Source organism: Somniosus microcephalus, chromosome 6 (genome assembly GCF_052327205.1).
Source record: "Somniosus microcephalus isolate GS21.2 chromosome 6, FLI_Smic_1.0, whole genome shotgun sequence".
Taxonomy (NCBI): Eukaryota; Metazoa; Chordata; class Chondrichthyes; order Squaliformes; family Somniosidae; genus Somniosus; species Somniosus microcephalus.
The window spans coordinates 226,217,437-226,244,304 of record NC_140992.1 but is presented as its reverse complement, the minus strand read 5'-3'; the positions used below and the strand labels follow the sequence as shown (position 1 = coordinate 226,244,304).

General features: G+C 50.3%; 1 protein-coding gene across 1 annotated transcript in view; it reads right to left on the bottom strand.

Annotated features, from left to right (window-relative positions):
• LOC147116492 (uncharacterized) overlaps positions 1-26,868 on the bottom strand; it is a 368,216-nt gene that overhangs the window by 229,568 nt on the left and 111,780 nt on the right. Inside the window, exons 3-4 of the mRNA XM_085991496.1 lie at positions 20,928-21,074; positions 3,542-3,636 (exon numbers count right to left, since the gene is read on the bottom strand). Of these exons, the coding sequence (XP_085847622.1) occupies positions 3,542-3,636; positions 20,928-21,074 (242 nt within the window). The remainder of the gene's footprint in view (positions 1-3,541; positions 3,637-20,927; positions 21,075-26,868) is intronic.

Sequence of the window (26,868 nt, the reverse complement as noted above, 5' to 3'; positions counted from 1 at the left end):
TGGACAGATTTGTGTGCACCTTTGGAAGTGGCTTAGTGAGTTGCAGTGAATGGTGGGGCATAACGATACCCCCCGCAATGGCGATGAGTGTGAAAGGAATGGCTTGAGCATTGTAGGGATACTTTATGGTGTTGGTATGGGGTGGTGCCAACCTGGTGAATCATGTGGCAGCCAGGGTGTACAGCATCAAGTGAAGTAAATCTGGCCATGGTGAGGCCATCCCTGGCCTTCCAAGCAGCAATGTGGTCGGGTGCTGATGCTCTCTGTCCTGTGCAGCACCAGTTGATTGCGGAGAAGTTTGGTGTCATTGTTGGTGCTACTGATGTGCCTGGTGCTGTTGGTGTGCCTGGTGCTGCTGGTGTTGGGGCTGATCGTGGTGGGATTCTGAGGACCAAGGTGAGAGAGTATAAAGGGCACCCATGTTGATAGAATAGATGGCAGGTGAAGTAGAGATGACAGAAGTGATCTGTCAATGGTGAGAGAGGTAATGAGGTCAGACTGGGTGGAGACTTGTGTAAAGACTTGCAGCATGGTGAATCTGTTGTGGAAATGCAGTGAGGAAGAGTTTGTGGCTGAGGGAAGATGTCTCTGTAAGGTGGGAGCTTTTACTGTATGTTTGCAGCTGTCAACTCAACAGCTGATTCAATGGCCACTGAACTCCTGCCTCAGCTTAACAGACGTGTTCCACAACCAGCATGGACCCCATGGGCGAGCTGTCAAATTCAGAAGGTGAGCTGAAATTCATTCTTAAGTGGCTCTAAACAAATCACTAACTACCTGAATTGGGTCACCCACTGTGAACCTGCCGCTGCGTGTCAGGTCTGCTCAGTGCTGAAAGACCCAACATTGGGAAAGGCACGTGGCAGCGGGTTCACAGCGGGGTCCCAACCTACTGGGGAAAAGAAACACTTTCCCACCCGACCCGCTGGGGAAAAGAAACACTTTCCCACCCGACCCATCACCGATCGCGCCTGCTAAACCCCCCCCCGCAATATCTAGCCCGTTAACTCTCTCTCTCTCTCCACAGGTGATGCTTGACCTGTTGAGTGCTTTCCTGCATTTTCTGTTTTTATTTCCGATTTCCAGATCTGCAGTATTTTGTTTATGTTGTAGCTAAAAAAGCTTTTACCATCACTACCACAATTGTCCACCATCCTCTTCTCCAGTGTCTTTTTGGCTGCTGTAACAGTAGCTTTTGTGCCCTTTAAAAGTACATGATACATGTTACCTCTGCACCATAAACACCACGGCCCCAAGTTAGATTGTTTTGAGTCTGCAAATATATTTGGTGCCTGGAGCAAAGATGATCATGGCTGAGTCTGGATTACCTGAGTTTGTATGAGTTCACGATCGGGCTGCCTGTTACAGCAAGTAACAACGACTCTCATTCAGAGAAAAAAAATGGGGCAGATGGTAATTATATAGCAATTAAAAACAAATCCACATTAAAAGAAAACCTTAATTGATTTATTGCACAGTGAGTTTTAGGGAATATTTGTTAAACCGTAACGAACGCGAATGTGCTATTACATGTCCATGCTTCACAACTGCACATTGTTCCATGTAATGAAAATGACACTTGAGCACTGTCTGTTCTTTACTTAATAAATATATCAATGATCATTCTTTGGAACCAGGGCAAAATTTTATGCAGTGCCATGAGTGATAATGACTGTTTCATGGGATGCAGAGGCCCGTGGTACTCAAACAAAATACTGCATGATACAGTTTTCTCGAATAAGCATGCATTAAGCTTTAAAATAATGCTTAAATATGCATGTTGTTAAAGCAAAATGATAATATATAACATAATACAGGTGCTGTCATTACTTATGCCTTTCGAACATCAGATGACTTTCACAGCGGATGATGCTTGTGCCACTATGTACTGGAAGCAAATGCTCAGTCTACAAACTTCATAATAATTGTGTTTTGGCATATAATTAGATTAATCATTCTGTTTACTCCAGCACCGTCTGACAAAGTTGTCCATCTAGCTGTAATTTTATTTAATCAGATGTAGTTGTCTATAAATAAAGTGTGCAAATCAATATAATTACATCGGAAGCTATCCAGTCATCAAGTTCCACACAACACACTGCTCACCTGCCCTTCAGTTTAAAATCCCAACAGTGTAAACAAATAAATGAGGGCTCGGCATCTCCAAGTGCATGGTATAGTAACCCTGTCAGGAGATTGTAATTGAAGAAAATTAAATAAACTTCAATGCAGTGTATTAATTAAACAAGGTTAGGCCTGGCGCATGAATTCATTTAATAATGCATACCGCATTTACTTTTGGACATATGATACAGTGAAGGCCTTTATCATAATGAACTGAAGTGCTCGATATTTATTTTTAACATTCCCTCCCGACTAAATTTGAAAAACCTGTTAGGCAGCATTCATCCATTGTTAATACTGAGTACTGTGTTTTTCACTAATGTACAAACTTCAGTCATTTAACATTTTGGAAGCCTTTCTTGTTTAAGTCTTTGTGTGTTATGACAACAATCCGTGAACAAACAATTTTAAATACATTTTTCCAATCATCTCCCCTAACGTGTCAGCGATTTTATATAGTGAGTGGCTGAGCCACTCTGTGTAGAGTTAGATGATCTCAGCTGGAGCAGTGGTCAGGTGGCTACAATTGGCCTCAGCACCACTGAATTATTGAGGAGAAAACCACCCTGGCTTCTTGCTGCTGATCACTATGCTGTAATCCCTGCTGAAAGTGTTCATGTCTGGAAAGGATCGATCTTGGCTGTGATGCCCCCTCACACTGAAGATTGCCGACACCCAGGGCTCGATTTCAACTCCCCCTGCCTAGTGGAATCCAGGCCAGGGGGGCCTGGCAGTTAAAATGAAATGGGGTCTTTCTCACTTGTTTCCCACCCCGATCTAGCCGACTGTAATTTTAAATTGCATGTGGCAAGGACACCCGCCCCAAGCCAGCGGGGTCCTCTTTAAATATACAGGTCGGGCTCTGACCTTCCATTTTAACCTGAGGCCTGAGCGGGGGAGCACTGATGGCTTCCTCACCAGGCAAAACAGCCAGGCCCAGCGAGGTATGTTTAATTGTTTTTTTGTTTCCTTATGGGCCAAGAGGAGCAGGAGTGTCCCCCGGGCTCCACAAGAAAACCTTGGGCCTCCCCTGCCCTGGCCTCTCCCATCCCCTGACAACTACTCAAGCAAGATTTGAAGATGGTAACGAATGTTGCATTACCTATCAGTTTTTATTGGATGGTCCATTTTGACAAAATTGTCCGTACCATTAAAAGAAATAAAGACAGAAACTGGTCTGATCAAGGGTAGACACCTGAAGCATCTTTTACCAATGCTGACTGACCTGCTGGACATTTGCAGTATTTTCTGGTTTTGTTTCTGATTTCCAGCATGTGCAGTTTTTCCTTCTTTTATGGAACATCAAAAAGTTTATTTGTTAAAATTTTTACTGCTCATTATTTAACTGCACCATAGTCAGTAGGTTGTCCCTCACTTTTTAACCTCTTGTCTAAAGCCTTTCACATAGTCTTGGTACCTTCTGAATGCAGCCATGTCCACTTCATACTTGGGTCGAATTGGTATGTGGCTCCCACAGATGTAGTACAGTCGATCCACTCTGTGCGGCACTACCTTTTAAAGAATTAGACAATTAGTGATCCCCCTACAACAATTACTCTCCCATGTACTAATTCATGGCAGCATCTGTGACTAAATACAGAGCTGCCACAAATTCATTCACATCATTAAAAAAGCTCTTGTGAATTACTCAGCCAGAACTATTTTGACCGTCACCGGTCAGTAACTGGCTTGTCATTTCTTTGATTCCCATTACATCACTCCACACAATTTCCTCCATTTCCATTGCATCCAAACAGGCAGCAGGCAAGTTAAAAGCTCCATTAATAGTGTGTTAATCGAAAGTCACCTGCTGATGCTTTTATCTGAGTTCTGCAACAATGACAGAACAACACGGAATGCACTCAGTCAGACTTTCTAATGCATACAAAATACAATATTGGCAGGAAAATCTTATGAAACTTTCGAATCACTCCCCTATTTTGCTGTGGAAGATGTGTTTTCACTGGAACCTCCAGTGGCTACCAGATATTGCTTCAGTTGTACAAGGTATTGGTGAGACCGCACCTGGAATACTGCGTACAGTTTTGGTGTCCATACTTAAGAAAGGACATACTTGCTCTCGAGTCAGTGCAAAGAAGGTTCACTCGGTTAATCCCGGGGATGAGGGGATGGACATATGAGGAGAGGTTGAGTAGATTGGGACTCTACTCATTGGAGTTCAGAAGAATGAGAGGCGATCTTATTGAAACATATAAGATTGTGAAGGGGTTGGATCGGGTGGATGCGGGGAGGATGTTCCCGATGATGGGTGTAACTAGAACTAGGGGGCATAGTCTTAGAATAAGGGGCTGCTCTTTCAAAACTGAGAGGAGGAAGAACTACTTCACTCAGAGGGTGGTAGGTCCATGGAATAGTGGCATTGTGGTTAGCACTGTTGCCTCGCAGCGCCAGGGACCCGGGTTCAAATCTGGCCTCGGGCGACTGTCTGTGTGGAGTTTGCACATTCTCCCTGTGTCTGTGTGGGTTTCCTCCGGGTGCTCCGGTTTTCTCCCACAGTCCAAAGATGTGCAGGTTAGGTTGATTTGGCTATGATAAATTGACCCTTAGTGTTAGGGGATTAAATACGGGGATAGGGTGGGATATGTGTCGGTGCAGGCTCGATGGGCCGAAATGGCCTCTATCTGCACTGTAGATTCTGTGATTCTGTGAATATGCTGCCCCAAAAAGCTGTAGAAGCTACATCATTACATAAATTTAAAACAGAAATAGACAGTTTCCTAGAAGTAAAGGGAATTAAGGGTTACGGGGAGCGGGCAGGAATTTGGACATGAGTCTAGGTTCGGATCGGTCATGGCCCTGTGGGTAGCGGAGCAGGCCCAGGGGCCATGTAGCCTGATCCTGCTCCTGTTTCGTGTGTCTAATTCTGTTAGATTCAGGAGATGGTTCTGTGATAGTGGATTGGCGGTTAGGATCAGATCAGCCATGATCTTATTGAATGGCGGAGCAGGCTCGAGGGGCCGATTGGCCTACTCCTGCTCCTATTTCTTATGTTCTTATGAAGCAGAAGGGAAGTGTTCATTCCCTAGTCACATTTGCTAATGTATTTAGATGGAGCATTTCTCATTCCTTGAGAGCAATTTGAAGGGATTCTTAATCTTATGATTACCACAACTTTAATGATATTTTAATCTTTTTGTTATTTCATAATTATGTTTATGCACCGTACATTCAATACATTCCTAGTATAATTACATGTGTAAACGATGTTTCCGTCGTGCTTCCAGTGAAGTTACGGCAGTGGAACAGGAGCAGCTCTGAGGAAATTCCCAGCATGCGTAACTAAGTTTCCTCATTGTCTCAACATGATGCATTATACTGGAGGTTGCACAGTTCACTTTTTATGCTTCGCAGTATGCCTTCTTGAGTTTAAATACATAATCCACTTAGAAATTTATTGCAAATGACTGCCTTTGGGCAGTTACACAACATACATCTTTTAAAATCCATAGGAATGATATTCAGTCATGGTGCGTTTTATGTTCTGTATCCATTTGGCTGCACATGTAAATTTCACTGGAGTGTTTTATCATATTGAGTTTATGTAAATTAGATTCACAGTCTTATATAAAAAACATTACATCTATTCTTATACAAATATGCCAGTTGATTAAAAGATAAATTACAGTCAATAAGAAACTGGGTGCTACATATTCTGAGCATTTATAAGCAATTGTTAACAGACTTGTGCTTATAGTAAACACAATGAAGTGCTGCTGCTCATCATAAGAAGTGTTTGTGGTCTAATTCTTCCCCTCCCGGGCTCTGTTAGCTGCTTCAGCCGGACAACGCCCCCAGGACTCTCTGTTCCTCCAACTTTGGGCTCTTGTGCATTTCCCCTCCTTTGCCCCCATGCCCCCCCCACCCCGCAATTGGAGTCCATACTTTCAACTGTCTAGATGCCATGCTCTAGAATTCCACCCCTAAACCCCTCTACCTCTCCAGCTTTAAGACCCTCGTTAAACCCATCTCGTTGACCAAGCTTTTGGTCACCCCCTCCTAATATTTCCTTCCTTGACTCAGCATCCATGAACCGGTGAAGCAGTTTGGGAGGTTTTTCTCCATTAAAGTCGCAATATAAATTTATCAGCTGCAGTTCAGAAAGTTCTTGGATAAGAAATTGGGTATAGCCCCGCTTGGGGCGTTAGAATTGGTGGAGCGCAAATTTTATAGCCAGACGCAACTTATCAACACCTCATGTGATATTGGGTTGCAGCGCTCCAAAGGTGATTGAGGCGCGAGTTCAGGCATTACACGGGGCACCTAAGGCACTAACATGCCGGCGCAACCCAATATCGGGGCATCCAGCTGCAGCGCAGGTGCTCTCAATTACCCATGACCACAAGACTTCCAGGCGCCGGCCAGCTTTTAAAGGGGTGGGTCAGGCAGCTCCAGCATCCACACTCTGCGCCTTGTAGGCCTGCAAATCGGCGCAGGCCCTTCTCTGGCGCAAAAAACTTGGAGCATATGGAGAGGGTGAGGCAGAGAGCAGAGCGCTTCACCAATGAGTCTCTGGAGGAATTGGTGGCCGCAGTGGAGTGCCGGCGAGATGTCCTCTACCCCGACAATGGCAGGAGGCCTAATCATAAGGACTACCGACGAGCTTGGAGGGATGTTTCTCAGAGGGTCAACTCCAGCAGCATGGCAACCAGGAGCCCTGTGCAGTGCAGGAAGAAATTCAACGACCTCACTCAGGTCGTGAGGGTGAGTGGAGTTAATTTAAACTTATGCATCCCTCCATTAGCACCTGACTTTATGGCTACAGGGTATGCTATGCCCCACTGGCCATCTGTCAGCAAGCACCCATGGCCCTTTCTGGTCACACACATGCACATTTGACTCAGGGCATCATGTAAGGGCTGGTCCACCATGGGGGGCATGAGATGATAACCCAGGGCATCATGTAAGGGCTGTTCCACCATGGGGGGCATGAGATGATAACCCAGGGCATCATGTAAGGGCTGTTCCACCATGGGAGGTATGAGATCATCATTCAGGGCATCATGTAACATCACTTCCCATCCTTTGCCCTGCAGGCCAAGCTGGCGAGAAACCGCAAGGAGCAGCTTCGCACCAGAGGAAGCCGTCCTCAACTGGAGCCTCTGATGGATCTCGAGGAGAGAGTCCACCAGATTGTGGGAGGACGTCTGAGTGGTCCTGTCACCACTGCAGCTGCCGACCCCATTGTCCACAGTGATGGTAAGGTTCTCTACTATTACAGCTGTCACCTTCCAGTTGTTTCCCCTGCCAGCATGCTTTCTCAATGTGGAGCCATGTCATAGCATTGCCGCACTGTTGCATCCCTTGCTGCCAAACTGTCCTTTTGCTAAAGCCACTCTTCAACCTCCCTGCTTTCAGATGCTGCATCACCAGCTTGGGAGCTGGCCCCTCAAGCTGCCAGTGCCAGTGCCTCCGGAGGCGACGACCAGGAGGAAGCCGGACCATCCGTGCCAGCCTCAGGGGAGCCACCGCATCTGGAGACTGGGGATAGTAGCTCCCTTGAGGGGAGGGGGGGGGGCTCAGGGGGGGGGGCTCTGATGAGGAGCCAGTTGCAGGAACCAGCGGCCTGCAGCAATGCGCGGGGGGTAGGGACACTCGGGGGCCGTCTCCCCGGATGGTGAGGCAGGCCACCATGACTGTTGCACAGAGTGCAGAGGAGGTGCGTAGCCTTGCTGAGATGAGCGCCCAGGCCCGGCTCAGGCACACTGAGCTGATGGCTGCAGTGGGGAGGATGCCTGAGTTAATCGACACACTGGCAAAGAGTGTGCTGGACTTTGGGGCAGCAATGGAAAGGACTGTCCAGGGCTTCGGCCCAGCAATGGAAAGGTCTGCCCAGGGCTTTGGCCCAGCAATGGAAAGGTCTGTCCAGTGCTTGTCCGATGCAGTGGAAAGGTCTGTCCAGGGCTTGTCTGAGGCAGTGGAAACGTCTGTCCAGGGCTTGTCCGAGGCAGTGGAAAGGTCTGTCCATGCCTTGTCCGAGGCAGTGGAAAGAAGTGTTCCGGCCTTGTCCGAAGCAGTGGAAAGGACTGTCCATGGCTTATCCGAAGCACTGGCACCTGCCACGCAGGTCCTCACTGCTGCCATGCAGTCACTTGCTGGCCTCGTCCACACGCAAATTGAGGCCACGCGAACACTCTCTGCTGCCACCCTAGCTGCATCAGGCAGGATCACCCCAGGCCCTTGCAGCACCACAGCAGGCCATGAATCTGTGGAGCAGTCGATTGTGGCGTATGATCCTGTGCGGCCCCGTCAGAGTGCTAGTGTTTCGGCCGACCACGGTGCAGGTGTCCTCTCTCTGCATGTGAGCAGTCCTGATGCCACCGCTGGCACATCAGCAGAGCAGCTGCCACCACCTGCGCGGCAGACTGCTAGCAGACATGCCCAGTTGGAGCAGACTGCTTGCGGGACCTCCAAGCCCAGAGGTCGTCCAGGCCGTCCCTCAGGGGCTTCAGCGCTTCCAGACACTCAGCAGGCGTCCCCCAGCCTTGACACAGCCACTGGGGTCCAATTACGGAGGAGCTGCAGGGGGGGACGGGGCCGACCTCGTAAGAGGAGTCGGTCTCCATCAAGGGGTCACCAGTAGAGGGAGGTGCTAAGACATCTCTTTTTCTGGATTTAAGGCCGTCCACGCCTGTTGTGTTTGTTTGTAATGTTTTGGTTAGTTTCGCCGGGTTGCCAGACAGTTATCTGTTAGTTTGTTAGTTATGATTTCTGTAGTGTATGTACCTTTAAGAGAGAACTACTTTTACAGCTCCTATATACTGTAGTACCGGCAGTGACCACACCTGTATATAAGCCTTGAGCATGCCTCTGTACCCCCAGTCTTGAGACTACCCTACTCCAGTAAATACCTGTTGATTGTTAAGTTACAGCATCCGTGTGGTTATTGAAAAACATCATACTCTCAGAATCACAGATCTAACAGTGGCGATGAGTGTCGATTCGAATCTACCTGCAACTCTGCATTTCCCTTCGAGGATTCGCTCCGGGAGGGCGGTGGAAAAAAGTCGAGGCCAGAAGCACGGGCGTCGACCATGAGCAACCGCCCAGTTGTCCGGCAGAGAGTGAACATCGCAGGGGAGGCTGTGGAGAGCCGGGCTTGGTTCCCCAGCCACGACGATCAGCCACAGACTGACGACAGGTACAGCGCAGACACTTCCCGGACAGCGGCGGCTGGAGCCAACCGACGGCGGAGAAAAAGCTGAGCAGCGTCGATGGGATAAGATAGAGGGTGAAGCGCACAGGGCGCAGCCGGGGGTTGAAAACCGAGCGGCGTCGAGGAAAAACAAAACGGAGAGAGGGAGGGTAAAGCAGCAGCCGGGTTCAGGACCGAGCGGTGGAAACGGGAAAGGCGCACAGAAAAAAAACACGCAGAGCACAGCCAGGGCTCAAGGGCTGAACAGTGTCCGCGGGGAGAAGAAGGGAGAGCGCGGGAGACGCCATTGATAGAAGCCGCAGCGGAGAAGAAGGGCGAGCGCGGGAAGAAAGGAAAGCGCGGGAGACGCCATTTTGTGCCAGCGGAGAAGAAGGGAGAGCGCGGGAGACGCCATTTTTGACAGTTAAATCACACCCAGGGATGCCGAAGAGTGGCAGTATCTCTACGTTCGACAATGAAGTTGAAGATTGGGTGACATATGTGGAACGTATTGAGGTGTACTGCAGGGCGAATGAAGTGCCAGATGCTAGGAAAGCACTGGTTTTGTTAAATTCCATGGGTGCAAAAATTTATGGGTTACTGCGAAACCTAATAACCCCAGAGAAGCCTGTGAACAAGAATTTCGAAAGCATAGTAGAAATCCTACAGGACCACTTAAACCCCACACCACTGCTGATAGCAGAACGATTTAAGTTCCATAAAAGGAACCAACACAAAGACGAAAGCAATGCTGAGCACTTAACAGAACTGCGCAAGCTATCGAAACACTGCCAGTTTGGAGTGGGACTAGCAGATACGTTAAGGGACAAGTTTGTGTGTGGGCTGCAAAGTGAAGGAACCCAGAAACGGCTTCTATCAGAAAAGGATCTTACGCTGGACAAGGCTTTCAGTATGGCAGTATCACACGAAGCAGCCGCAGGGGGCGCTGCAGAGATACAATGGAGACCGCAAGAATACGGCACCAATGAAATGTCCTATGGAACAGGGAAGTGTTATTGCTGCGGCAGAACAACACACGACCAGAAGGATTGTTGGTTCAAGGACCAAGTGTGCAGACAGCGTGGAAAAGCAGGACACATAGCAAGAGTCTGCAGGTCTGGGAAGAAAACCAACAGCAAGAAATCTCCACAGGAGAAGTACAAGAAGGTACATAAGGTGATGGACAGTAGTTCAGATGAACAGAAAAGTGACACAGACTCCGGAAGCAAGGAGCTGGGTTGTCTGAAACTACATAAGGTAACCAAAATGGAGGATCACCAGACTGTCTGGGTTACACTCAAGATAGACGGAGTCCAAGTGAAAATGGAATTGGACACAGGATCAGCCCTAACAGTCATAAACCAAAGGGACTACAAGCGGCTATTTTCACATATACCCTTGAAAGCTACAGAGATTGTCTTGAAGACGTACACGGGGCAAAAAGTCTACCCCAAAGGAAAAATAAGGGTGAAAGTGATATACAAAGGCCAGGAAATACCTAAAATGGACATATATGTATTGCCAGATGGAGGACCACCACTGCTAGGACGTGAATGGATCCGGAAGATACAATTAGATTGGCATTCCATACAGGCACTGAAGGTTGAGGCCAAAAAGGATGACGACATCACACCTGGACGACTGTCAAAAATGCTAACTGACGCAAAAGAAATGTTCCAGGAGGGACTCGGAACACTAAAAGGCATAACAGCAACGATTAAAATAGAGGAAAATGCAAGGCCAAAGTTTCTTAAGGCCAGACCAGTGCCTTATGCGATCAGACCAGCTGTCGAAGCAGAGCTGGAAGGGTTGGAACGTTCAGGAGTACTGTCCAAAGTAGACTGGAGCGAGTGGGCTACACCCATCGTTCCTGTAATGAAGAGGTCGTTGAGTAATACGCCTGGGGAACCAAAGAAGGTCTGCATCTGTGGGGCTTTTAAGGTGACAGTGAACCCAGTCCTTCACACGGTACAATATCCGCTTCCACGAATTGAGGATATTTTCGCCTCGCTATCTGGAGGTAAACGCTTCACCAAAATTGATCTAGCCCAGGCGAACTTGCAAATGGAGGTAGAAGAAGCCTCGAAACAATACCTTATGATTAACACTCATAAAGGTCTCTATCAATACAACCGGCTGGTGTTCGGGGTAGCATCGGCTCCGGCTATTTGGCAAAGGGTGATGGATCAAGTCCTGCAAGGGATTCCAGGGACCCAGTATTATTTGGACGACATCCTGGTCATGGGTGAAAATGACAGTGATCACCTCGCCAACTTGGAGAAGGTGCTCACCAGATTAAAGGAATATGGGCTACGAGCTAATCGCCACAAGTGCGAGTTTTTCCAGAAGCGGATCTCGTATTGTGGCCACGTCATCGATGAAGAGGGGTTACATAAGTCCCCTGAAAAGATTGAGGCAGTAGTCAAGGCTCCAGCACCGGAAAATGTGTCACAACTGAGGTCGTTCCTCGGGCTGGTAAACTACTACCATAAGTTCTTACCAAATTTGTCCATGGTATTACACCCACTGAACACCCTACTGCAAACAGGGGTACCATGGAAGTGGAATGACGAACGTAGACGAGCTTTCCAGAAGTGTAAAGGATTGATCACATCAAAAGAGGTGTTGGCCCATTTCAACCCAGCACTACCAATTCGTTTGGCATGTGATGCATCACCCTATGGTATTGGAGCGTTGCTGTCGCATAAATTCCCAGATGGGTTGGCGAGGCCAGTAGCCTTTGCGTCTCGGTCACTAACCTCAGCCGAGCGCAACTACGCCCAGATTGACAGGGAGGCCCTCAGCCTAGTATGGGGAGTAAAAAAATTCAACCACTATCTGCATGGGCAGAAGTTCACCTTGCTGACTGACCACCAACCACTTGTCTCCATCTTTAATCCCAAGAAGGGCGTTCCAGTGATGACTGCACAACGGTTACAAAGATGGTCCCTGTTTCTAGGGGCGAATCATTATGAAATAGAATATAAGGGCACGAAACAGCATGGAAACGCTGATGGGCTATCGCGCCTGCCACTGCCTACTGTGGAGGAAGCACCAGCAGTGGACCCTATCGAGATATTTTATTCGTCAATAATTGAACGATTGCCAGTAACGAACGCGGATATAGAGAAGGAGACCCGCAATGATCCGACGCTGTCTCGGGTATATGATTTGACGGTGAGGGGATGGCCAACACATAGCGACTCACTGTTGCCAGCATTCTCATCCAGAAGAGAACAGCTGTCAGTATGCCAGGGGACAGTGATGTGTGGATCCAGAGTGGTGATTCCACCCAAGTTAAGGGAGAGAGTGCTAAATGAGCTTCATGAAGGTCATCTGGGGGGAGTGAAAATGAAAAGCCTTGCTAGGGCTTATGTGTGGTGGCCGGGAATCGATGAACAAATCGCAGACCTAACCAAGAGCTGCTCAGGATGCCAGAAGGTCCAAAATGCACCACCACATGCCCCTCTACACCCATGGGAGTGGCCCTCCTCTCCATGGCAGCGGGTGCATATTGATTTCGCTGGTCCATTCATGTACTCAATGTTCTTAATAGCAGTGGATGCTCATTCGAAATGGCCTGAGGTGATAAAAATGTCCTCAACCACTACGGGGAAAACGATTGCAGTCCTATGGACCATATTTGCCAGGAACGGCTTGCCAGAGCAGATTTGCTCTGATAATGGACCACAGTTTGTGTCCGAAGAGTTTCGAAAATTTATGAGAAGGAATGGGGTAAGGCATTACACATCCGCCCCGTATCATCCAGCCACAAATGGATTGGCTGAGAGGTTCGTACAAACTTTTAAGAAGGCGATAAAGGCCATGTGCGACGATGAAATTCCACTACAGCATAAGGTGGACAATTTCTTATTAGCCTACCGAAACGCGACACATGCAGTTACCAACCAGACCCCGGCCATGATGTTCTTTAACTGAAGGTTGAGATCTCGTCTGGACTTGCTCAGACCAAATGTGCGAAGAAATGTTGAGGATAAAAAATTCCAGCACATCAATGAGAAGCCGACAAGGAGCTTTAATGTAGGACAACCAGTCTTGGCCCATGACTACCGAACAGAGAAATGGCAACCCGGAACGATATGCACACGGCAGGGGCCATTAATGTACACAGTGGATGTCGGGGAGAACATTGTGAGACGCCACGTCGATCAGATCTTAGCGTCACAGGAATGAGTCAACCCCATGTCTCGCGTACCTGGGGATGAACCCGACATACCGGTAGCATCTACCTCCGAACCAGTAGCAGTGGAAACCGATGAACTAACCGACGAAAAGGAGCCAGAATCGCCTCCGCACCAAGAACAAGAACCTCAGGAAAGGCGCTATCCCGAAAGGATCAGGAAGTCACCCCCAAAGACTGAATCTATAAATGGACTATTGTTGTTTAATGTACATGTTAAAGTGTTAATTGTTATTTGAATATTATGGGTACTGCTAATCTAAAAGGGGAGGAATTGTAGTGTATTGTGGCGTACCGATCACAGAAAGGACACAATCCGCTTTCCGGTCCGTAGACTATAAATCAGGCGTCATGCCTTTAAGAAGGATCACACCTTTAAGAAACTCGATCTGCAACATAGTTAAGCCCAGAGCGGGGGAGGAGCAGTCGAAGCTGTGCACTGATGAAAGGCAGTCGTACTTTGTGTAGTCTCTGACTCCATTTTGTGCTCAGCATGCAGCCTCAACAATTAAACCTTTTCTGTTGAACCTCTCCGAGTTCAGTATTTTTTGCTAGGAGTACGTAGACTCCTACATTGGTGACCCCGACGCTCAGGACGACTCCTAAGCATAACCATGGCTGACACAAACGCAGTTTCTGTGAAGCTGCCGGAGTTCTGGGAGAACCTGGCCACCGCCTGGTTCCTTCAAGCTGAATCGCAATTCCGACTCCGCGGCATCACCGCCGACGCAACGATGTACGACTACCTCCTCGCCTCCCTGGGCAGCTCCACAATCACAAAAGTCTGGACAACACTACAAAACCCTCCGGAGGAAGGCAAGTACGCACATCTCAAGGCCGCGCTCATTTAAAAATTCACAGCCTCCCAATTCTTGCGCAACTGCCACCTCCTCGACCTCCCGGGCCTCGGTGACTCCATGCCGTCAGACTTGCTCTCACACATGCTTGCTCTGACCGACGAGAAACTGCCCGGCTCCCTCTTCCGCACGCTCTTTATCCGCCAACTACCTCCCAGCATCCACCCGGCGATCGTGGCGTCCAGCCTCACGGACCTCGAGGCCCTGGCCGACGAAGCCGATAAGCTCCTGTCTGCCAGCTCCAAACACGCCGTCATCCCCGACCTGGCCTCTGCAGCGTCGGCGTGCGCTCCACCCTCTATCGCGTGGCCACACAGCTCGGCCACGAGGCCCCCACGTCCCCCAAGCCCTCCGACCCAGGGCTACTGCTACTTCCATACCCGGTTCGGCGCACGGGCACGCCGCTGCAGCCATCCCTGCACATGCCCAACCACCCCCACACCGGCCTACACGATGGCCGTGGGGCAAGCAGCGCGCTGCTGTACGTTACGGACAGCACCTCCAGACGCCGTTTCCTATGCGACACGGGCGCGCAGCGCAGCATCATCCCCGCGTCCGCCCTCGAGATCCAGCGAGGCGGCCGCGGCCCTGCGCTGACTGCCGCCAACGGCACCGACATCCGGACGTACGGCACCCACACCGCCACCATCGACCTCGCAGGCCTCCGCTACCACTGGACGTTTATCACCGCCAAGGTGCTCTCCCCGCTCCTCGGTGCGGACTTCCTGTGCACCCACGGCTTGTTGGTCGACATGCCTCGGCGCCGCCTCGTGGACATGAACACCATGTCACCTATCCCGGGCGCCATGGCCCCCCCTCAACCCGCCGAAATGGCGTGGCAGTGCCGCGCCCGCTCAACAGACGACTACTCAGCACTCCTGGCTGAGTTCCCAGCCCTCACCAACCCGATCTTCTCCACGAAGGTTGCTAAGCACGGGGTAGAACACTTCATCCCCACCACAGGCCCACCGGTGTATGCCCACGCCCGCAGGCTGGACCCGGCCAAGCTGGAGATCGCGCGGGCCAAGTTCGCCACAATGGAACAGCTCGGCATCATCCGCCGCTCCAACAGCCCCGGGCCTCCCCACTCCACATCGTCACCAAACCCAATGGGGAATGGCGCCCCTGCGGGGACTACCGGCGCCTAAACGACGCCACCACGCCGGATCGGTACCCCATACCGCACATTCAAGACTTCTCGGCTAGACTGGCCAGCCGCTCAGTCTTCTCCAAAGTCGACCTGGTGCGCGGTTACCATCAGGTGCCAGTCCACCCCACGGATGTTCCCAAGACGGCCATAATCACCCCTTTTGGGCTATTCGAGTTCCTCCGAATGCCCTTCGGCCTCAAAAACGCGGCCCAGGCCTTCCAGCGGCTCATGGACTAGGTCCTCCGGGACCTGAAGTTTCTCTTTGTCTACCTGGATGACATCCTGGTAGCTAGTTCCTCCAAGCAGGAACACATCGAGCACCTCCGCACCCTGTTCCAGCGGCTCAGTGAGCACGGGCTCATCATCAGCCCAGCCAAGTGCCAATTCGGCCTCAGCAGGATCGAATTCCTCGGCCACCACATCACGCAGGACGGAGCCATTCCCCTGCCCGCCAAGGTGCAAGCCGTCCAGCAGTTCCCCCGGCTTACCACCATCAAAGGCCTCCAGGAGTTCTTGGGGATGATCAACTTTTACAACCGCTTCATTCCCGGAGTGGCCTCCCTCATGCGGCCCATATACGAAGCCCTCCGGAGTAAGAAAGACAGAATGGCGACCGAGTGGTCGGCGGACATGTTGACCGCTTTCGGCTCGACCAAAAAGGCGCTCGCCGACGCCACCATGCTCGCTCACCCACAGCCCAATGCCAGGGTGGCCCTCGCCACAGACGCCTCCGACCACGCGGTCAGCGCCGTGTACAAACAGTGGGTCGACGGGGCCTGGCAACCGCTGGCCTTTTTCAGCTGCCAACTGCGCCCCCCAGAGGCCAAATACAGCGCCTTTGACCACGAGCTCCTCGCACTGTACCTGGCAGTCCGCCATTTTAGATTTCTTCTGGAGGGCCGCCCCTTCACCGCGTTTGTCGACCACAAACCCCTGACATTCGCGATGGCGAAATCTGCGGACCCGTGGTCAGCCAGGCAACAACGCCAGCTCGCTGCAGTGTCCGAATTCACCACGGACATCCGGCATGTCTCCGGTCAAGACAACTTGGTGGCCGACTGCCTATCCCGCCCCACCGTCCACGGCGCCCACCTGGCAGTGGACTATGCTCAACTGGCAGCGGAACAACGCACCGACCCCGATCTGCTCTCCACGCCCACAACCCTCCCAGGGCTGCGACTCACCGACGTCGCCTGCGGCCCGTCCGCCGTCACAGTCAAATGTGACACCTCCTTGGCGCAACCCCGCCCCGTAGTCTCGGCGTCCTGGCGAAAACGGGTGTTCGACATCGTCCACGGCCTCTTACACCCCGGCACCCGCGCGTCCATTAGACTGGTGGCCAACCGATTTGTCTGGCGCGGCCTGCGCAAAGATGTGCGCATTTGGTCCAGATCCTGCATAGCTTGCCAGCGTGCCAAAATCCACCAGCTCGTCAAAGCCCCACTCGAGGAGTTCACCGTGCCAGAAAGAAGGTTCGACCACGTCCACATCGACCTCATCGGCCCCCTGCCGCCATCACAAGGTCACACGCACCTGCTGACAATCGTGGACCGTACCACCCGCTGGCCCGAGGCCATTCTACTGACGTCCACCACCACCGCCGACATCGCGAGGGCGTTCATCGGTACCTGGGTCGCTCGGTTCGGCATCCCCTCCGACAGGACGTCGGATAGAGGCCCGCAGTTCACCTCTGATCTGTGGGCTGCCATCGCCCGAAACCTCAGGGTGGCCGTTCACCGCACCACGGCTTACCACCCCCAAGCCAACGGACTGTGCGAGCGATTCCACAGGTCCATGAAGGCGTCCCTCTGCGCCAGCCTCGAGGACGAGGCTTGGATCGACTGCCTCCCATGGGTGCTACTCGGCCTATGCTCCGCGGTCAAGGAAGACCTGCAAGCCTCGGCGGCGGAACTCGTGTACGGCCAGCTGCTGCGCGTACCCGGAGAGTTCCTGCCCACCGCCACGACCCCCTGGTCGGCTGACCAGCAACGCCGCGCTTTCGCCAACCGAGCACAATAGTTCGCTCCGGTACCCACCGGCCGGCACAGCGAACCAGCAACCCACGTACCACCTAGCCTGCACATGGCCAAATTTGTTTTTGTGTGCCATGACGCCCACCGAGGACCTCTACGGCCCCCATACGACGGACCCTACAAGGTACTCCAGACGGGGAACAAGTTCTTCCTCCTCAAAGTGGGCGGCAGAACTGACAAGGTGTCGGTCGACCGGCTCAAGCTGGCGCACCTAGAGCCCGACGAACCCGTTCAAGTGGGCCAACCCCCACCGCGGGGCAGACCGCCTAAGAGCCCGACGCGTCCGACAGCTCCGCTCCCGACACCAACCGCCAAGTGCCGTTCCGGCCGTGCCATCAAGCCGCCACGCCGGTTCGTACACTCCGTACTAGCGGTTTCTGGGGGGAGCTGTGTGGCGTACCGATCACAGAAAGGACACAATCCGCTTTCCGGTCCGTAGACTATAAATCAGGCGTCATGCCTTTAAGAAGGATCACACCTTTAAGAAACTCGATCTGCAACATAGTTAAGCCCAGAGCGGGGGAGGAGCAGTCGAAGCTGTGTACTGATGAAAGGCAGTCATACTTTGTGTAGTCTCTGACTCCATTTTGTGTTCAGCATGCAGCCTCAACAATTAAACCTTTTCTGTTGAACCTCTCCGAGTTCAGTATTTTTTGCTGGGAGTACGTAGACTCCTACAGTATGTACCTTTAAGAGAGAACTACTTTTACAGCTCCTGTATACTGTAGTACCGGCAGTGACCACACCTGTATATAAGCCTTGAGCATGCCTCTGTACCCCCAGTCTTGAGACTGTCCTACTCCAGTAAATACCTGTCGATTTATAAGTTACAGCATCCATGAGGTTATTGAAAAACATCATACTCTCAGAATCACGGATCTAACAATTTCTGTTACCATTACGTTGTCATGCTGGAAGGAAGCACTTGTTTGAAAATAAAGAAAACTTTTCATTTACAATCGAGCTGTACACTATTTACAATCATCAAGGCCTTCATAGGCTTACAGCGAGCCGGAGGGCGCTGTTCGATTCACAGCCACCATTCCATCCGAGGGGCCTAGAACCGAGTCCTTATGAGCCTCTGACGAACGGCCCTTCCAGTTTCTGGAGCCCTCCCATCTTCCTCCTCCTCCTGATCCTCCTCACCCGCATGCTCCTCCTCCTCCTCGTCTGCCTGCTCTGCTGGACCTTGAGGGTCGGCTGGCATTGGCTGGGTGCATCGAATGGCTAGGTTGTGGAGCATGCAGCAGACAACAACGATGCGCGCCACATGCTCCAGCGAGTACTGTAGGGCACCCCCCGAATGGTCTAGACAACGTAAACGCTGCTTCAGCACACCAATTGTGCGCTCCACAATGTTCCTGGTGGCCTGATGGCTGTTATTTTAATGCTCTTCTGCCGGGGTGCTGGGCAAACGGAGCGGGGTCATGAACCATGGGCAGAGAGGATAGCCCTTGTCGCCCAGAAGCCAGCCTCGTGGGTGAGCCGGGGCCTCAAAAAGTTCAGCCACTGAGGTCTGCCGCAGGATGAACGCGTCATGGCTGCTGCCAGGGAATTGTGCGTTCACCGCCATGATCATCTGCCGGTGATCACAGACCAGCTGCACATTAAGGGAGTGGAACCCCTTTCAGTTACGGAACTTCTCCGGATTCTGTAATGGCGCCCGCAAAGCCACGTGTGTGCAATCAATGGCCCCCTGCACCATGGGGAAGTCCGCAATAGCCGCGAAGCCCTGTGCGCGCTCCCCCTGCTTCTCCAGGGTCACAGGGAAGGTGATTAAATCGCGCCTCCTTTTGTAGAGGGCAGCTGTCACTTGCCGGATGCAGCAATGCACCGCAAATTGAGAGATATTTGATATGTCCCCAGCTGCTGCCTGAAACAATCCGCTGGCGTAAAAGTTGAGCGCAACAGTGACTTTCACGGCCACCAACAGAGAGGTCCTGCACCGTATCCGTGGCTGCAGATCCTCAGCAAGCAGGTGGCACAGCTCAGTGACAACATCCTTACCAAATCTGCGCCTTCGCAGACACTGCTCCTCCGACATGGTAAGGTAGGAGACCTGCTGCCTGAAAACCCTGGCAGCGTATGGTCGGATTTGGCGACGTCCATTAGCCCTCCTCCTTCTGGCCAATCCCGGCCCTCTCTCCCTCCGTCTCTGTGCCCTTGCCAGTTGTTCAGCCAGGATGACGTTCCCCTCCAAAGCAGCTCCCATTATTCTGGCCGACGAGTAAGACGCAGTCAGCTTTCTGGATCCAACTGTTCTGGACAGGGCTGAAGGTCCCAAGGCTCCTCTGGCTCAATAAGAACAAGTCTGTGTAACTGAAGGTCTGCAACTCTCTCCAGCAGCGAGCAGTATGGCCAGGCCAAATGGCTGCCACTTTTATACTAATGCTGTCCCCTTTAAAGAGCGCCCCCTGAGTCCAAGAAGGACCTGGTAACGTTCCATCCAACTGTCACTAATAGCGCCAGGCGGAACGGAGGGGGGCGCCACTGAATTTCCGGTACGGGGCGCCAAAAAGGCATTGCACAATGAAATTACGTCATTATCTGGCTGCGCCCGCGAGCGGACACAAAGGCTTAGCGCCGGCGCTAACAGGCTACTCAATATGGCAGGATGCGCTAGGATCACTGCGCACGTCCGAAAATTGGGTAACGCCCCAAATCTCGGGCTCTTTAGGCGCTAATCGTTGGCGCAACCAACCGAATTTCTAGGCCCTTAACTCTTTAAACACTTTTAAATTTGAATTGCATGTATTTTAGTTTGGATGTATGACATTAGTTGTTTCCAGCCTCCTTAGTGTGCAGCGACAGCTCTCTGCTGTGCACACTGGCTGCTGGGTTCTGTAGCTGAGAAGATAAAAGGGAGGGCCAATTCCCTGTTAATTTTAAAATTAATCTGATCCCAGTGAGTAGAGGCACTCGACAGCAGGTCCAAATTGTTATCAATTTTTGAATCCACAATTTTTAATGAAAATGACACAGTATTTACAACACAGAAACAAACTATTCAGCCCAACAGGTCTGTGCCGGTGTTTATGCTCCTCACGAGCCTCCTCCCACCTTACTTCATCTCACCCTATCAACGAAATGAAACCAGAAAGTTTGTATTTCCAAAAAAAGCAGAAAAAAAACAAAGATTAAAATATTGCCAAACCTCTAGTTTGCTTCAAACTAGTGCAATGCTTTTTGTGTGTGAATGTTGTAGAGAAAAAGAAATATTGATTTACCAATACCGTCTACAAAATTTTAAACCACACAAATAGTCAGGAATTGAGGGTGAATTTTGCAAAAAGTCAGTTGTCGCGTTCTCAGTTCTAAATGTACTAAAACTTTTTCGACAACCTCGAAAGAACAGTTCTTTGAGATTTCAATGAATAAGTGTATTTAAGCTATGAAGCTATGTGTTTACCTGTGCTATTTGTTTGAGTGCCTTGCATTGCTCCATGGCCCTTTGCTCTTCTTGTAACCGATTCCTTTGCTGGCTGGAATCAGATGGCTGGTCTGATGCGACCCCACTTCTTCGCCTCCGGAGAATAGTGGAGCTGTGTTTGGTGGCCTGCAAAACATCGGAGCCTAATGAAAAGGCACACTTGCTCCATTTGATGCAAAGTTTTAAAATATGGCGAGCACATAAGAATGAATCAGCAGAGGGAGAGGATGGGACAAGAATGATATTGAAGACAATGTGCAAAATGGTGCAAAACAAACTTAACAATGCAGCTGTGGCGCGAACCGCTACTCAGCCACCTTTTTCAGAAATTGCCAGTCTTCCAGCAACTGTCAGCAGGCAACAGGTTGGAAGAGAAATTCCCAGCATCCTTTTCATTTCCAGATGCTGAAACAGCATAAAATAAATTGGACACACCCAAAGAGAAAAGTCCTATTCTTGTTGTACAGTAGCAGATCTCCTGTGGCATTGCTCATCCTGAATTGGAGGGTACACTGCCTTATAACATTTGGGACATTTATGCCATGCAGGGGAGATCAGAACCACTGATTCACTGTGACAGAAGAAGTCAAATTCCATTTTTATTAAGTGGTATTCTGGTAATTTTGTTAGTCCTTTGGGGATCAAACTCTATGACTGTAAAAGAGTCACCATACGCACTTTCCCATGTCCCATGGCATTGCACACGATAAGTCGGAGAATATGGTTCATCTCTTTGTGTTGCTGGTTTTCTCTCTGTCTCTCATTTCTCTACTTAACTCTTGCTTTTGTTTCTATCTTTTTCTTCTTTCCTTTCAGGTAGATGGTATGGTGTGGTGTGACAGGGAGAGGAGCCATGACTATTCCTGTTACATTTTATGTTATTTTATGAGACACTCACTGTAGTATGTCCTTTATTATTAAATAGACAAATGACAAATGGTTGACTTCCAAGATCTGTGTAAGTGATCATATTTTTAACTTCAGCTGCAAATTTGATAAACTGATTCCTCAGATTCAACTGCAGATTTGATCAGTTTGCATTGAGCTTTTGGATCTATGTTGTTAATGTAATTAGAAACAGTTGAGGTCCCAACATTGATAACCTACTCAGTACTCATCTCCACACCGCACCCCGCCATCCCCCCCCCGCCCCAACACCCCACTTGACATAACTCCTCTAACAAGGAGGCATACATTCAGGATTAGTAATAGAAGCACAACGAAGCAAGTTAGAAGAAATATTTTCACACAAATAGTTATTAGAATAAGGAATGCAATAGCACAAGTGAATTGAAGCAATATCAATTATATTTAAAAGGCAATTAGATAAATAGTTGATGAATAATACTAAAGGCATGAAGAAAGACTAGGGAAATGAAATTTGAGAAGATAACTCTGACATGGAGGTAGTGCTGTCACAGACACGATGGGGCGAGTGGTCTGCTTCTGTGCTGAAATTCTTACAATTCTATTTGTAGTTTTTTTTAAATCAACAATTTGTTACTGCATGCTACTTTCAGGTTTTTAAAGCTATACACTGCACTCTGACAACTGTCATTAGTGCAGATAAACCTTTCCACAACAAAAATCCTAACTGCAGTTTTATTTGTTTAAGTTTGTATAAAATTAGTACATGATAACAATGGAGACAATTCATTAAACCTTCCACAGGTTAGACAACTGAATATCACATGTTGGCTTATCAATTAGAGATGAGTTTCATTTGTGACTTGATGGTTATAAACCACTTATATATAACAAAGGAAAACTAAAATAACATCTTCCAACTGAGTAGCTGTAAGTTGGGAGCATTAGTTTCAAATCCCTGTACCAAACTCTGTCTCCATTGTGATTCCATTTCTGCAAGTGTCATAGGAAAATGGCATCATAAAATTCAATTAAATGTTGGCAGACAGCATGTTTTGCTACACTTGTACACCTTGTAATTTAATTTCCAATTCATTTCTGCTGATATGTGCATAAAGCTAGACAAGTGACTATTTTTCTAAATTAACCTTTCCTTGTACTCACCTGAGGGATCACACAATCTGTGATTTACAACCATTTACTGGCATTTGATTCTATTACTGAAGAAGAGAGTGTAGAATCAGTTATAGGAGAATGACCCTTTAATCTTCCTGAACCACAGATACCTTTGTTTTAGCTTTAAGAAGGGGGAGACTAAATACCACATACTGCTTACAGAAAATGCATTATATATTATACTTATAGAATTAAATGTCTTGGGAGCGATTTGAGGCCTCCCGCCCCAACAGAAACAGGGTGGTAGCACTTCAAATATGGTGGGGAATGACTTAACACCCTATTGTTGCCAACGGGGTGGCCATCCCTATCTTACCCAGGGCCTGCCACTGGGTGGCCGAAGTAACTGCCTGAGTCAGGTGGTGGGCCCTTTTAAGCAAGCCTATCAATCAGTTAAAGCTGCAGGGCATTCGGGGAAACCCGTACTCCTCCCCCTCGCCCCCCAATCCGGATGTGTGCCTCAGGAAATATCGGGGCCATAGTGTGAGTTGCAATTTTCACTGTCCACCTGTGATCTACAATACCCAGTGTAAACCACTTCCCATGACAGTCAATGGTAAAGGCCCCGGGGAGGTATCTTGTCGATTAATTGTGTGTGTGTGTGTGTGTGTGTGTGTGTGTGTATGTCTGTGTGGGTGTATGTCTGTGTGGGTGCGTATATGTGTGACATGAATCAACTGAGCAGCCGGGTGGCGCTGTCCAGGGAGAGTATAAATACTCGGGCCCGGGCCCAGCTTGCGCAGGACATTCTTAACAGGAACTAGTGAAGGACACAACTAGACCTCCATGTTGTAAAACAGTTGATTAAAGCTTTGTTTAACGCTTAGACCAAGTGCCTAGTAGTTTTCTTACGTCAATGTGTATGTGTGTGTGTGTGTGTGTGTGTATGTGTAAGTGTGTGTGTATGTGTGTGTGTATGTGTGTATATATGTGTGTGTATGTGTATGCGTGTTTGTATGTGTATGTGTGTGTATATGTATGTGTGTGTTTGTATGTGTGTTTGTGTGTATATGTGTATGTGTGTGTTTGTATGTGTGTGTGTGTATGTGTGTGTGTATGTGTCTGTGTGTTTGTATGTGTGTGTATGTGTTGTGCATTTGTATGTGTGTGTTTGTATGTGTATATGTGTGTGTTTGTATGTGTGTTTGTATGTGTGTGTGTGTGTGTATGTGTGTATGTGTTGTGCGTGTTTGTATGTGTATGTGTGTGTATGTGTGTGTGCATGTGTGTGTGTATGTATATGTGTGTGTATGTATATATATATGAGTGTGTGTATGTGTTTGTGTGTGTATGTGTTTGTATGTGTGTTTGTATGTGTGCATGTGTGTATATGTGGGTTTGTATGTGTGTGTGTGTATGTGTTTGTATGTGTGTATGTATGTGTGTGTGTGTGTTTGTATGTGTGTTTGTATGTATATGTATGTGTATGTGTGTGTGAATGTGTGTGTATATGTGTGTCTGTATGTGTGTGTGTATGTGTTTGTATGTGGGTGCATGTGTGTTTGTATTTGTATGTATGTGTGTGTATATGTGTGTGTGTATGTGTGTTTGTATGTATGTGTGTGTATGTACATGTGTATGTGTGTGTTAGTATGTGTGTGTAAGTATATGTGTATGAGTTTGTTTTTGTGTTTGTGTGTGCTTAATGTGTGTTTGTATGTATGTGTGTATATGTGTATGTGGGTTTGTATGTATGTGTGTTTGTATGTGTGTGTGTATATGTGTATATGTGTGTTTGTATGTGTGCATGTGTGTATGTATGTATGTGTGTGTATGTATATGTGTATGTGCATGTGTGTGTATGTATGTGTGTGTGTGTGTTTGTATGTTTGTGTGTGTTGTATGTGTGTGTGTTTGTGTGTGTGTATGTATGTGTGTGTATGTGTGTGTGAGTTTGTCATTGTGTGTGTTTATGCATATGTGTATGTGTGTGTGTTTGTATGTGTGTGTGTATGTGTGTGTGTGTGTTTGTGTGTGTGTGTGTATGTGTGTGTGTTTGTATGTGTGTGTGTGTGCATGTGTGTGTGTGTATATGTGTGTGTATATGTGTGTATAGCTATATATATAAACGGATCGTTCTTTCTGTCTGTCTGTCTATCTGTCTGTCCTTCTGTCTGTCTGTCTGTCCTCGGGTGTGCGTCTGTCCGGCTATGCGCTCGAAAGTTACAGAGCGTACCTACGCGTGCATTACGTCGAAAGAAAGCTCACCGTTCCAAAACGATGGTAAGCGTATTTACCTTTCGGCCGGACAAAAATTGCGCCCGCGGTATCCGAAAAACCTTCAACATTCCGCTCATTAGCATCTCATTATCCGCTCATTAGCGACAGAGTGACCTCGAGGTCGACCAATCGTACGCCGGGTTGCTGGCGCGTGAGGCCGGGCCCTCCTACGGTCGAGTGACGGGACGATTGACCAATCCTACGCTTTGGTGACCTGACGGTCGACCAATCGGTGCGTGTGTGGGTGGGCCTTATCGTTCTGAACCGAGGTGAGTAGCTGCCATCTTGCTTCCATTCTTTTTCCTGCTTTCTGCGTCTTTCTTTTCAAATATACATTTCCAGCAAAATAAAATTGCTTTTATTAATTTGTTTAAAAAAAAACTTCATTCATTTGTAAATATTTTCTCTAACCTGAAGATTCTTTTTCCTACCTTTCCCCGTTTTTGTTAGGCCTCAAAGCCTGGGCCTTTCTTGCCCAGCCAGGCCCGAGCTAGGTAATTGTCCTACGGCTTCTGCTAAGCTCCTCACCCCCCCGGTGTCACGTTACCTGGGGCAACGGCGTCAGCCACGAGGGTCAGGGTGCGCGCGCAGCAGCTGAGACGCGGCATCTCTCTCTGTTCCCCGCTCGGCTCGGGCGGGGGGGGCGGGGCTCTCGGGAGTGCGGATCTCGGGCGGGGCTTGGTGAGCGGGAAGGGTTACCCCGGCAACCGGGCCCGCCGGCCGTCTCTCACAGCCGCAATCGGCGGACTTCAAGCCGGCTCGGCCGGGGGGGCGGGACGGGGCTCGGAGAGCGGGGCTCTCGGGAGTGCGGGTCGGGGCGGCTGGGGCTCGGAGAGCGGGGCTCTCGGGAGTGCGGGGCGGGCGGGCGGGGCTCGGAGAGCGGGGCTCTCGGGAGTGCGAGGCGGGCAGGGCTCTCGGGAGTGCGGGGCGGGCGGGGCTCTCGGGAGTGCGGGGCGGGGCGGCTGGGGCTCGGAGAGCGGGGCTCTCGGGAGTGCGGGGCGGGGCGGCTGGGGCTCGGAGAGCGGGGCTCTCGGGAGTGCGGGGCGGCCGGGGCTCGGAGAGCGGGGCTCTCGGGAGTGCGGGGCGGGGCGGGGCGGCTGGGGCTCAGAGAGCGGGGCTCTCGGGAGTGCGGGGCGGCCGGGGGCTCGGAGAGCGGGGCTCGCGGGAGTGCGGGGCGGGGCAGCGCGGCCGGTGCTCGGGAGGACGGGGGCTCGGAAGGGGGGGAAGGGTTACCCCGGCAATCGGGCGTGGCTGTCTCTCAGCCTCAAGCCGGCTCACGCCTGTTCTCGGGGCTTGGCTCCATTTGCGGCCGCGGGCCACTCGCCCTCTCTCTCTCCTTCCCTCTGTCTCCCTCCCCCCTCCCCTCCTCCCCTCCCCTCCCCCCCCTTCTCTCCCCCACTCCCTCCCCCCTCTCTCCTCCCCTCCCCCCTCCCCTCCCCCCCTCCCCCTCCCCCTCCCCCTCCCCCCCTCCCTGCCCTCCCTCCCCCGCCTCCCCCTCCATCCCCGCCCTCCCCTCCCCTCCCCCTCCCTGCCCTCGCCCCCCTCCCTGCCCTCCCCCTCGCTGCCCTCCCCCTCCCTCCCCCTCCTTGCCCCTCCCCCGCCGTCGCTCTCTCTCATCCCCCCAGTCGCTCTCTCTCTTCCCCCCAGTCGCTCTCTC